The sequence below is a fragment of the Gambusia affinis genome, linkage group LG03 (genome assembly GCF_019740435.1).
Source record: "Gambusia affinis linkage group LG03, SWU_Gaff_1.0, whole genome shotgun sequence".
Taxonomy (NCBI): Eukaryota; Metazoa; Chordata; class Actinopteri; order Cyprinodontiformes; family Poeciliidae; genus Gambusia; species Gambusia affinis.
The window spans coordinates 24929111-24942466 of NC_057870.1; the positions used below are offsets into that span (position 1 = coordinate 24929111).

General features: G+C 39.4%; 1 protein-coding gene across 4 annotated transcripts in view; it reads left to right on the top strand.

The window, feature by feature from the left end:
- emid1 (EMI domain containing 1) overlaps positions 1-13356 on the top strand; it is a 64061-nt gene that overhangs the window by 7046 nt on the left and 43659 nt on the right. For all 4 annotated transcript variants that reach the window (XM_044111303.1, XM_044111305.1, XM_044111304.1 and 1 more), the window contains exons 2-3: positions 687-800; positions 2584-2687. In XM_044111303.1, the coding sequence (XP_043967238.1) occupies positions 687-800; positions 2584-2687 (218 nt within the window). The remainder of the gene's footprint in view (positions 1-686; positions 801-2583; positions 2688-13356) is intronic.

Here is a 13356-nt window from a genome sequence, read left to right on the forward strand (position 1 = left end):
GTTGGCTTTAAAGCTAAATGTTTCTCGGAGTCATCTCCTGTGTGATATCATTTTGCTCCTCTTAAAAAGGGCTTTCAGACAGGATTTAACTAAAGCTATTAGTTCTCGGTGTTTTTATATCTTTTACACAACCAGTTTTGTTTTTAAGACTGCTACATTTAAAAAAGTATCACTTTATGTTTTGGGTACCTGCGCTGTAATCACATGGTCTCTAAATCATCTGCATGGTTTAGTTTCTCATTAGCAACAGTGAGTCCCAGTAATGTCTTAGAAGCCATCCATGGGAAGGCGGTGAACTCGTGACCCGGCTGTAACCCGTGTTAAAAATCCACTCCAGAGAAACTCCACCTCCTCCAAGACCCCAGCGCAAGCGGATGTGCATTGATAGAGGACCAATGTCCGTGTAAATACAGCCCTCAATGCACTCATTGGGAAAATTGTGGCTGATTAAAACCATGTAAACACCATGAGGAAGTCTCAAAACAAAAGGGCGGGGGAGGGAGGAACAAAGAAAACCAACTGGGACTGCATGGCTAATTAGCTGTTGTGACAGTGTGTGATTGAAGACATTCGTCTCGGCAAAGTTAAAGAATGTGATTTTGGTTTTTATTTACAAGCATCGAATGTCCATTTTGCCCTTATTTGCAATTTGTGTCTCTGTTTGACTTGCCTGTTTGTTTCTGCAGGAACTGGTGTCCTCATACAGTAACCAAGACAGTGACCTGCCAGGTGCAGAACGGGACGATCCTCCAGCGGGTCTACCAGACCTGCCGCTGGCCGCAGGGATGCTCAGGAGGCAGGTGAGAGGTCAAGGGGACCTTATGGACCCCGCTCCGCAGCACCATCAAAAACCCTTGATCTTCATCTCTTTGAAAGCAGACACAATTCAGTAATTATTTAGTTCATACATTTTTACAGCTACTACAAAAGCACTGTCCTACATTGGGGTTGAAAGCTCAAAAAGGACAAAACAGAGCAACTTTGTAGTACTTTGTCCAGGGTTCCTGTTATCTGCTTTACAGCGTTAGTTGGGATTTTTGGAAATTAGGTTTTATGAAGTATTTACTGGTTTCCTTACCTGCAGTGGAAAGATATAATTTCACCATGAGCTTGAGGAAAAATTAAGGAACTAGCTGGTCAGATGTTGGTATAAATCCGTCTCCTCTGCTCATTTGAGGGATCGACTGTCAGTCAGGATGATTTTCAAACAAGTACGAGACCTGGCAAGTACAGGAGCATATTTTCTAAACATACCTTTATTTATCATGTATGAAAACTAAAAGGCTACCATTGGTCTAAGCAATCATGTGGCAGATTCAACCATAGAAACACAGATGTTGTCCTGCTTAACAACAGTTTGCAGTGAAATTGTAGGCTATCTATATCTGCTAGTTTTCTATCACGCTGATTTGAACTTAACTCATTTTGAGTTAATTGGCTAACGTGTTTTCTGTCTGACTAGATTTTAGCCATTCAGACGCCCAATAGAGCATCTTCCTGACACAGATAATGCAGTTATAATCTCACCGTTATTCTTTGGTGAATCTCACCAACTTTCCACCTCATTGAACATGTTTTAGTGAACATCTATTCACCGTTCACTTTCAGTCACATTGAAGCCAATTTAATCTTTTACACTTTAATTCAGTGACATGGATTGAGACAGTTCAAATCCTTTTGCTTCAAATGTGCTCTTAAGAAGTCTTTGTTTGAAAGACCAGATTGTGCCACCCCTCTACCCACATTATGCAACCCGAACCCTCCCTCCATGTGAATGTGAAATTATAGAATTACAATTCAACTCTACTGCTATTTGTTTTGTATACAGATTTTTATAAAAGAACAGATAATTGTAGGTCGATATAGATTTAAAAACCTGTCTCCTTCAGTGCTTTGTAAAACATTTCAGTGGGATTTGACTGGAGTCAAATAAGAGTCGGAGCTGTAAGAAAAACTAAACTTTTAATGATTGAACTGATGAGTTACCTTCTAAAGTTTTGAGTTTTATGTATATCTGCATTTTTAATGGGGGCATTCATAACACTATCTGTACAGTGGTCCTACTCCTCAATACACATATTTATAGAGATGCCCTAATCCCAATTTTACTCCCAGTTTTTGATTTTAAACAAATAAGGTGCCCAACTATGACACTTTCCTCTTAAATTGCGCCCAACATTTTTCTGCTTTGTCTTACTTAATTTTATACATCTAATGGATACCAAAAACAGCCGGCTTTAAATCTTCTTTACTTTGTCACAGCATCCACTACGAACAGTGGTGTTGTCATCATAAGTTGGGGTACAGTATGTTCATCGATAGGAAGGAGACCTAATTTGTACCTTTCCAACTGGCCGATCACTAAAAGTTAACAAACTCTTGTCAATATTTGTTTGTTGGTGCATCTGTATGAGTAAAAGGTGGAGTCTTATATGATTAACCCATGATTTATTCTTCTCACGTGACAGACTTTGAACAAAATATGTAAATATAATTTTGACAGGTGGCTCAGATGCACAGAAAACAAGAAAATGAGAGTAAACAGTTAATTGTAATCACACTGATCTGTTTTGTGTTTTTCAGCTATAAGACAGTAGTGAGACCATCTTACAAAGTGGTGTACCGCACTGTGACCTCACTCGAGTGGAAATGCTGTCCAGGATTCAGCGGCACTGCTTGTGGAGAAGGTAGGAGATGACTAAAGGAGGATTTATTTTGGAATATGGACAAGATTAAAAAAGGACAGGAGTGAACATTGGGACCTTTTTTTTTTTGTTTTTACTGTTTTTATTTTCCCTTCTCTTTCTCATCTGGCTGACTCATTCGTCCCTATTCCTCTTTTTTCATTAAAGCCTCATAGCCAGCATACAGTATGTGCCCTCCGCTGTGCTTGTGCAAGTAATACTTTCAAACAGGAGTGATTTCCATTAAGCTTATATAAGGCAGACTCTGTCCCTTACATGAAGTTATGAAATAAGAGGCTGTGGCCTCCTCAGGGTGAGTCAAATACCTCGGTTCTGTTAATCAGCTGTAATGTCTTTATTCCAGCAGTAAATTTAGCCCGTCAAGTCTTATTCTATTCTGTGGTTTTCATTTTTATGATCCAGCTGGAACCAACTCTTCATCTTCTTAAAGTGCCATGCTCCCAGAACTGTTTTCATTTCTCAACTCTCTCTCTCTCACACACACACACACACACACACCCTCGTAGAGCTGCATAATGACTTTCCCTGGCACTAGTCTGCAGGTCTCAGCCGTCTGGGGATGAGGGTGGGGCATCTGTTTATGTCGTGACCCGGAGCTTGAATGGGTGTAACATAAATTGTCAGACCATGCATGACAAAGGACAATAAATGTTTACAGTGGTTAAAGTGGTCACTTTTTTGTGGTGATGAAAACAGAGGCTGTATACTTCTTTTACGCTCGCTCTCCCAGGTGAACCCTCCCTCTGGTCTGCGGTCTGCTGCAGCACAACTTTAGTTTAAGAAAAATATCTCCACTTTCCCCGCTTGCTTAAACTTGCACACGCCGAAACCACCCATATGCACTGCCTGATTTAAACCCTCCCCACTCTTGAAGGGCGAAAAACACATTCTCAGTCAGACAGCGCAGACTTTACTTAACAAAAGGAGAAAACACACAGAGTGAAACTGGGAGGAAATTATCCAATTAAGTTGTTGCTAGAGGAGATTTCCCCCCGCCCCCGGTTGTCATGGCAGTGGGGGTCTACTGAGCCAGCGGGGATGCTGGGATTAGCCACTTATCAGAGCGTCGTTCCGGGTGGCTCAGATCACAGACGCTGCTGAGTAGCAGTGACAGCTCCCATTCACGGGGCTTTTACTCCTCTGCACTGTGGATGCCATCCAGGGCCACCGGCACTTTGTTCTGCTCCTGCCTCGTGAGCAGAACCCCGTGCCAGCGGAGAACCTGATACCCCACTGCTGTCTGTCTGGTTCTACTACTTAAGGAGAAAAAAAGGCTCACTGCCACAGGGGCGAACCTGGAGGCCGGGCCCTGCTCAAAGTCTGAAACCATAGTGTTGCCAAGTGAAAGTAAGGCTGCAGTTCAATGGGTGTAAGTTTGAAATCACATCTTCAGAAAACCATTGTGGATGACAATGAGCACCTCTTGAGACTTGGAATTTTTTAAAAAGTCATAAGAATCTAACCTGCCTCGATGTTGAAAGGGAGTAATTCATCTCATGAATTAATGATTTCAATTTTGTGTATTTTTAAGATCTCAGTTTTTCTGACAAATCTTTTTAGACCTTTTTTACTGTTTTTTTTTTACAATACCTATCTAGGTACACCTTTTTTATTCATTAAATAATGTCTGGTGTAAAACTAATATAACATTTAAGAAAATGAACATTGCATGTTGGTGTGGAGCTGCGCTGCTGCTTTAGGACCTTTTGCGCCTTGTGAATGTCCAATAATTGGTTTGTGAGCATAAACTAATCCGCACTTAAATTATGTAACAAGACATTGATTCAAACCTTGCTCTGAAAGGTTAAAAGTAAAGTAGGGTCCTGTTCAAAGTCTAGAATTAAAAACAATTGAGATTCTGTGGCTTGATCTTTAAGAGAACGTTTATGATCGAAAACTGTTTCGATCATAAACGTTTCACTGTTCCACTGTTTCCAAATTAGAACAGTTCTGCAAATAAAAAGGGGTAAAATTTCATCCAGAGCTGTGTAAAAACTCATTGCCAGTTGTCACAAACACCAGCAATCCAAGTACAAATACTTTAACGAGCTGCTTCAGCTCATCAAAGTAAACTGGAAACGGACAAAGTGACAAAAGAAAAGCAAAAGCAGGAGATATCTGTAGAGGCTTCAAGGCTCTGTGTATGTAGGGTAGCCGGTGTATTTCAGTCCTTTAGTGAACTTTAATAATCATTCATCCATCGTCTGTCCCCGCTTATCCTTGCAGGACCTGCAGGGGTCCAGTTCATCTCCAGCAGTCATTGGGTGTGACGTGGATTACACCCTGGACATGTCGCCAGTCAATCCCAAACTTTATAAACAATGTGACAAGTTAAGTTGTGTCTCTGCCTTTTGTAACTTTTGTGTTTTCAGGCAATGCTTTACTCTGGGAGTGGCTTAATGATGGGCAGTTGCAATATGTCCAGCATCAGTTCAGGCTGCATGAGAACTAGCTGCCTCCGTTTCAGATCGGAGTGGATGAATACTTTTTCACAGCCCTCAAGATAAGAGGGGAAACTCTCACCCCCTCCATGCCGGTCATCCTGTGTAATTCCACAGGTCCAGTCTGTTAAATATGACAGGCCTCTGTTTCAGTTTTGAATCGTCTGTCTGTACAATCAGAGCAGAAACAGATTATACAGCTTAGAGACAAGAGTTTGCTTTGACTATGGCAGCAATTTTTTTTAGCCGTCACGCACAGAACGAGAGGCTGTAAGATCCAAAGATTACGTCACATACTTACTGATAGACAACAGCGTAAAATAACAGTGCAAGAGGCAGGCATCTTTCACATTAGCTTTCTTTCTCTTTTCTCTCTCACCCCAAACTCTGAACTTGGCTGGAATTCCAGGTCACTGGTGTAATTACTGGGTCTTAATTGTTTTCTATTAGGTTTTGGAAATATTGTCTTACTTCTGGACCTGGAACACAATGCTCTTTATCTCTGATTGAGCCAAAAGGAAAAAAAAAATGGGGCTAAGTATTTGCAGATGGAAGCACTTTCATTGCATGCCAGAAACAGGGGTTTAATGTATGCCTGTTTGGCTTTGGCATACCAAGAAAGTAAATGCTAGTTTTCAGAGGGGATATCTCAGCTTATGCCACATTTAACACAAATATCAAAATTGCACCTCATTTAGAAGTTATTTTGTGATGAGAATATCAAATTTAGCCCTTAGAAGCAGCATTATTATATTAGAGCTGACTTGAAATGCCTCAGGAAAGGGGTGAAGGGTGATTGCACTCTCAGCAGTCGTGTCTGTGAATTTATTAGGTTAACATTTTAGACTTTTTTCTCACATCTGCTGATTTTGATAGATTTTGAAAAGTGTGAAGATGACACTTCTGATGACAGAAGCAGCACTTAATATGTTGGTTCGGATTCTGATTTATCGACCAAAAGCACTCGAAAGAAATATGGTGGCAGCTTATCGCAGGAGGAGGCCGTCGTTCAGGAAACGTATGGGGGAATGTAGAGTTAAATTAGCACGGCTGTCAAATCTTTACAGGTTTGAGAGGAGGAACTGAGGGGGGGGGGTACCCCATCCAGTCATATCTCGCCGCTGAGCGGAGGTTGCGGTTTTTGGGTCACAATTACGGCATGACCACGAGGCAGAGGCACACTGTCAGTAATAAGCTGGAGAAATGTAATCTGTGTTTTCACAGCTCAGAGCAGCTTATCTCAGGACTGCACACTAAAACCCAGCGCTTCAAACATCAGTCAGCTGCAGCTTGCTGTTTGCAAAGGAAGAGTGGTGGTGCGTGGAGGCCAGCGTACAGTATGTGTTTGCCAGAGTCAGCGTGTGGGTGGGAGAGCGAGGCGTCGAGGATTTATATACAGTGAGGGATGCAGCTGTTCTGTGTGATTAGTTGCTTTAGTGGCTGCAGGTTTTAGTAGCTGTGAGTGGAGGAACTCCACCCTGAGGTCTGAGGAGATGACCTCAACTCTAACCGCTGCTAGACCACACTGATCCTCATTGTCAGAGTAATAACGCAGAACTTCAGCACCTCTACGTCCAGCTCTGCTATTTCCAGTCACATTCCCAGACGTCCTGTGCATTTAGATTAGCAGGTGTTCCATAGTCTAGGTTATTCTTTCTTGTTCCGGTTGATTCTGATGTGAGGTGTTGTTGGACGTTCAGGCAGAATTATTTAAATGGATGACTAGTGCAAACTGGAAACAGTCAAAGTCGAGACAAACCAGGCCGAGAGATGAGATTACACTGACAGGTGTCCAGCATAGTCACCCTGTGCTGGCAAGCCCAGAGGAACATTACATCCATTAAGCAACAGCTTGACATAAAAATGAAAAAAATATTTAATACCATTTTTCCTTCTTCTTTTCTTTTTTCTCTGTTTTATTTTGTCCTTAGAAAGTAGTTACTGTAAAAGATTCAGATATGTTAAGGTGGGAACTGTATCCTGTAGATGCGTTCTGTTCTTTGGGACCAACACTGGAAAAATACCACAAAGCATAAATTAAATAATAAGATTTTATGTGACAGAACAATGCAAAGTTGTGGCTTAACGTAAACCAAAATGAAAAATGATACATTTCCTTCCCTTCTTATCTGAAAAGTGAGGGTGCGTTTGTATGCAGCATTATGTTCAGGGGTTTTTGCGATGCACAAAATGCTTTTCATGAATACTTGAAAGTTAATTTTTTGCCCTCAGTTAAAATACAGACAAAACACATGTGAATACTTTTACTTCATACTTATGGGGGAAAGATGTTTAAATTGACACAATGTTACTGTGGAAATGGCTTTATTTTACTCCGATAACACATAAAGTTGCTTTTTTTCAGGTATAATATTGATGCAACCTAACTACAAATTTCTCTCATTATTTTGTTCATTCAATGAGACGAGAACAAAATGTTGAGTTATTCTCTGATGCAACCAGATCAGCTTTTAGGCAAATTATGAAAACATATTTTCCTGTCCTTTTGTTATTTAGATTTTTTTTACCTCATTGCTGAGCCTCTCCCATTTTCTTCTAATCCAAAATTAAAGCCTGTAAATCTAAGGGAATACAGCTGTGCAGTCCTTTCACCAGACCTTCGTTAAAGTTTCATGCACCCTTAGCCTCGATTCTGAGTCAAAGTTTATGTATCTGGGCTCCGGACTGGAAATGTCTCTTCTGCTTACTGATTTATTTACGATTTCGCAAGACTTCCAGTGAGAGAACACAGAAAACTGCTTTTCCTGCAGTCGGAGGGAAACGAGGCACGCACTCAGCGCTGCATGAAACTTTGAAGGATGGCAATAGACAAGCACACAAACACACGAACACAGGAGTAAAACGAAAGCTTTTCCTCTTGCCGCTTGATGCCTGAGTGGACTGATGTGCCGCCTGACAGATTGGCCCATCATGAGCAATAAGAGGAAGGATGCTATCTCCTTTTTTTGTCCTGCTGATGATCAAACTAAGTGGCCCAGAGACAAATTTTGTAGTTGGAAAGAAAAACCTTTAAAAAACTGGCTGTAGCTTTTTAAATCCTCTCCATGAGTGAAGGTGTGGAATGTACCTCCTTCATTAAAACTGCATTAACTCCATCTGCTCCCTTCTTTCATCTCATGACCATTTCTAACCATGCATTCATACACTGTAGTTTTGCAGGATGTAGGTGCCGCATATTAACACAGCACCACTGTTCTTAGTTGGACTGTGAGACGGTAATGAACCATATTTGAACGTCGTTCTTGGGACAATGGCAGCATTGATGTAGCAGGTAAACTCCCTGCAGCTGATGAGTTCAACGGATCTAATCTGAAAGCTGGAAATCCCTCCAACAACCATGAATGTTTTAAATCACAATATAAGATACATTCTGACTTCTGCTGCTGGACTATAAATCAAGCTACTGTAGAAAAAGTTTCCTCCTTTGTGCATTTTTTTTCCAGTGGTAAAAACCAGTTTCTTGTTTTTTTAAGTTTAAATATGACTTGGGACTCAGCTGATGTGTATTTAGAGCTACTTAATTTTACTATTAAGTAAAATTAATGGATTTTACCTAAGTATTAAGTACTTATAAGTACTTAATTTTACTTAATAGTTCACAGAAATTGACTTCTTTATGACGTCAACTTCTTCACACAGAAGTTGACTTCCGACAGCAAATCAATCTTTTTTTTTTAGCTTGATCAGCCCTGACCAAAAATTGAGGCAAAAATCTGGAGCCATTAAGGTAGGGTTACTTGGCGACAACATTGTACAGGACAAAGAGAGCTTAAAATCTCAAAATCTTCAAATTTTGTCTTTCTTTTACAATAGTACTAAAGCCCTATTTTACAACAGCTGGATTTTCACACACAGTGTGACATCTCCTCTGCTCTGAATCTAAATAATTACTGACAGATCATGACTGGCAGTCAAAAAAAGAAGCTACAAATTATGTTCTTGCGTTAAAGTTCTTAAAATAAGAATTGACTAAAATTGCTAACAGCAGAGTAAAAATTGCATTTCAGCGACAAAATTTTGATTGATGCACTTGTATAAGAAACTAACATACTTTTAATTCAGCTTTGGAAATGTGATTCGGTTGGATTAATTCCTGGGCCGCACAGAAATACTAGTTGACTTGTTTAAGGGTTGCAAAAACATTCAGATAAGTTGGTATTTTTAAGAATTCCACATAAGCCATAAATATTCATGTTACATAAAGCTACACAGAATTTCAAATTTGCCAAATTAGACACAAACTCCCTTTTTCATTCTCTTACATCAGTCAGTTGCAAAAATTTCCTGTGCAATGCCGTAACTGCTGCCTCTGTCTGCTCTAGTTAGTAATAACTAGAGCAGAAAAATAAAAAGTACAATAACTTTCTTAGCTCAGCCTGTAGTTCTTTTGTTGCTGTAATAAGTTCATAAACACGTATAGAGCCACATCAGAGGAACTTTGGTGTTGTGGCTCAGTGGGAGGGGATTTTCTGAATCTGAACTACAGACCACCACATCACAGCCGTCTTGTTGTGACAACATCTTTTATGGCCTCTTGCCCTCCAACCCTCTGGCTTTATGTTCAGTTTCCCACCAACCAAGCTCTCTACTGGTAGGTGAGCTTTTCCTGAGGTCATGGCTGTGGGTTCTTCTTTTGTTTTAGTATCCAAACGTAAAAACAGAACAAAATTTTGGCCGTTTTTGAAGTGAGAACAATGGAAGCAACCCTAGATGACCAAAGAGATTGATATTCCATGTTTGTAGCGGTTAGTAATAAAGTATTTATATTTAATGAATGTTTTTGCATTTTATAACAATACAATCACAAGTTTCAGTGTATTTGAAAAAAATGTGCAAAAATGTGATATTTGTGGAAAAATATGTCATTGCAGTTAGAGTAGCAAGTTATTTCCAAAACATAGATAGCTAAACATAGATAGCCCTGTGTTTAGCTCCATCTGTTTTCATGTGAACTCTGACCTCCTGCTCTGTGTCTGAATATGATGCTGCCATCACCGTGTTTTAATGTGGTTTGTATGTAGGCCAAGGTATCTTGGTATCAGGCGACCACATGTTTTTCCACAAGTGTCCCTTTCATGACTTGCAGCAAACTTTGGCAACTTTATAAGAAAGATTAACTGCTATGACATTACAAAACACCCAACAGTCTAACTGTTCATGGATATGTCTTTAGGTTTATTTAAAATACAGTGTTTTAGCATTTTAAACATTTAAATATCTTCTAACTAATTGATATTTGCAGGTTTATTTGATCAGGCTTTAGTGAGATCAGGCTCTTTACAGCTTTTTTTAACTTGCTTGGACCACTCTAGAGTCAAAAAGTAATGTGTCTATGTTTCTGGATGTTTTGGGTTTAATTTTTGAGAGTCTTGATGTTCAATTCAATTTGATTTAATTCAATAAAACTTTATTTATTACCTAAGAGCAATTAAAAAGGTGCAGAGAGCAGCAGCAGTACATATAAACACAGACATAATGGCGTAAAAACAGCTTTAAAATGTGCAATAAACAAATAAATGCTAAAAAGAATTAGAATTGGTCAAATTGACAAATAGTTTTAAGTAAGGGTGGATCAGAGATGACGTGATGCATTTCCTTTGTTTCCACTTTTGGAGTCACATATTCACACATATTGTGTTGAAATATGGGGATCCACACATGAAGCAAAGTCACAGATTTCTGAGGCACTAAAAACACTTGCTTCCCCTGAGACACATACATTCATCTAGGTCATATAGAAGAACACATGAATCACACAATAAATGCATTCCCCACCACATATGACTCTGGTCAGTCAAGGCTTATAAAGGTTGTGAACTCAAATTACTGAGTCACAGCAGTAATGAATGTGATTCACAACACTGACACTTTGAGAGGACTCATGAAGCAGTGCAGCTTACACAGCCCTCAAACATTTTGCTAGTTTAGACAAAAAATTTGATTAGAAAGATCTAAGTCCACCATAGTGGAAGATAAGACCAGTTCTACTCTTACTGGCACTCATGTCTTTTTTTTCTTCTACAAAAGAGAAAAATGTCACTTTGCTCTGTTTTTCTCCAGCATCAAAATTACTACCAGCTTTCTGCAGACAGTATTTTTTTTGTCTTCCAATCTATACAATGAAAACAATAAAATATAAAGCTACTTGTTATAAATACAAGAAGACACGAAGGGTAGGAGGTTACTTAAGTTGCAAAGAAGTAGCAAAAATGAACAAATACTGTTGGTTGTTTTCTCTAAAAGGAGAAGAATTGAGAGGATAGAGAATCCATGTACATTCTTACTATGCACTCTTCAAAACATGCTTGAGCATTAAATTCTGCAATGTTACTATAAAATTTAACAAAGACAATTTGAGGAATCATACCCATCTAAATCTAAACATAGAGCAGGAAAAATGTAATTTTAAAGATTTTGGTGTGACAGATACTGAGTCACTGACGGTCCACCAGTCTCAGCCAGTCTCAAAATTTATCAAAATGGTATTCTATAATTTAAATTTATTTCTTTAGATTATTTACTTTATATGGACAGTGCTTACTGATGAACATATAACTGTATAAATGATCACTGAGCTGGTTTATTGTAAGCTATTGTTTGAGATGGAGTTAAACATTTTAAAGGTGACATTCTCTTTTTACAATTCACATTTCTTGTATTTGTTGTTGTTTTTGAAGCAGCTTGGACACCTTTATATCCTTACAGAGCCACAAAGGAGCACTTTTACTTTACTCAGATTTTCACTCAAAAAATAGTAAAGTAAAAGCCCGAAGGGTTTTCCAAGTTGGGATTTTAGATTGTTGCAGAAAATGACAGTTTAATTTGCAGGCTTAACTACGGCTACTTTCTGGCAATTTATTGATTAAATATAATACCAATAAAAAAGTTTTCAGCAGACTAATCAGTAATGGGACGGCCTGAATGGGAACATAATTTAGTAGTGTTGTTACAAAGTCTGCATGCACAGGAAACCCCCCTAATAAATCTGGGTTAAAGTTTCAGTCCGAATACTGAAATGTACCCGCACTAATTTGGATAATGACATCCAGCAGAAGACGTATACTTCTCGCTTTACGCATTTATGGAGCTGAAGAAAATACCACTTCAGCTTCATTATGATCCTGCTGTGAATGGCGGTTCTCCTTTGGGAGGATTGTCTGAATAGGAAATTCAGTGAAAGGTCTGAGTTCACACTTGTAGAGGTGAGACGATCTGGTTCTGAATCACACAAAATGGACTTTTGAAAATCATCGCCCACTTTGGACATCTCTCTTTATTACGTCCTATTTACAAAAGACCGAAAAGGATTATTGTCAGATAATGTGTTTTGTATGAACCCTCCACTTTGCCAGTGTAAACCTAGCTACTTGTATAAACAGAGCTCTATTGAAGCGGAGTCACTAAATCTGCAGCCAGATGGGTCTTTGACCCAGAGACAACATGGAGAGTTACAGTTTGTCCTGAATGTGTGTAAGCTCAGCCCTCATCTCCCTTTCCCTCCTCTGATCTCACTCAGACCAGCAAGGGATCATAATTTATTCTCGCTCTTAGATGGAGGAAAAGATGAGTGTAAAATGAAAACTGGTGCACTGGTGAAGGAGTGATGCCGGGTGAAGAAAAAACCTGAATGTGTACGCGTAATAAGAAGCAGGATGCTGCTGATGTTTTAAGATGGAGAAAGAAAATGTTTTAAAGACGTAAGATTAAAGGAGGAAGCTAATATTTTTCGGCTGCACATCTTACGGCTCAAAGGAGACTTTCTGAAATAATAACCAGGATGAACATTATCCATGCATGTACCACAGTTTTTGTTTTCGGGGCAACAAATATTTTTGACATATCTAAACAAAGTAAAGTTATTTAGATTTCTGCTTCTCGTTTGGTTCCCAGTCGGTAATCCCCCCTGCTGTGGGCGGATAGTGGACCCAAAAAAAAAGAGCAGAGGATTTAGGGGTCCAAGGATTTGGGCTTTGTGGCTCAATTATAGTGGCAGCACTGAAGCTAGGCTATGATAAGAAGCTTCTCGAGATGTACTCATTCTGAGTTTGTCTTGAGTTTCACAGACATGTCATGGCTTTGATGCCGAGCGACTACAATCTGCCTTTTCTACTCCTGCTGTATCAGTAAATCAGCGGAAGGACCACAGAAGAAAAGTATCGCAGTGTTTTGAGGGGGGAATTATGTGCACT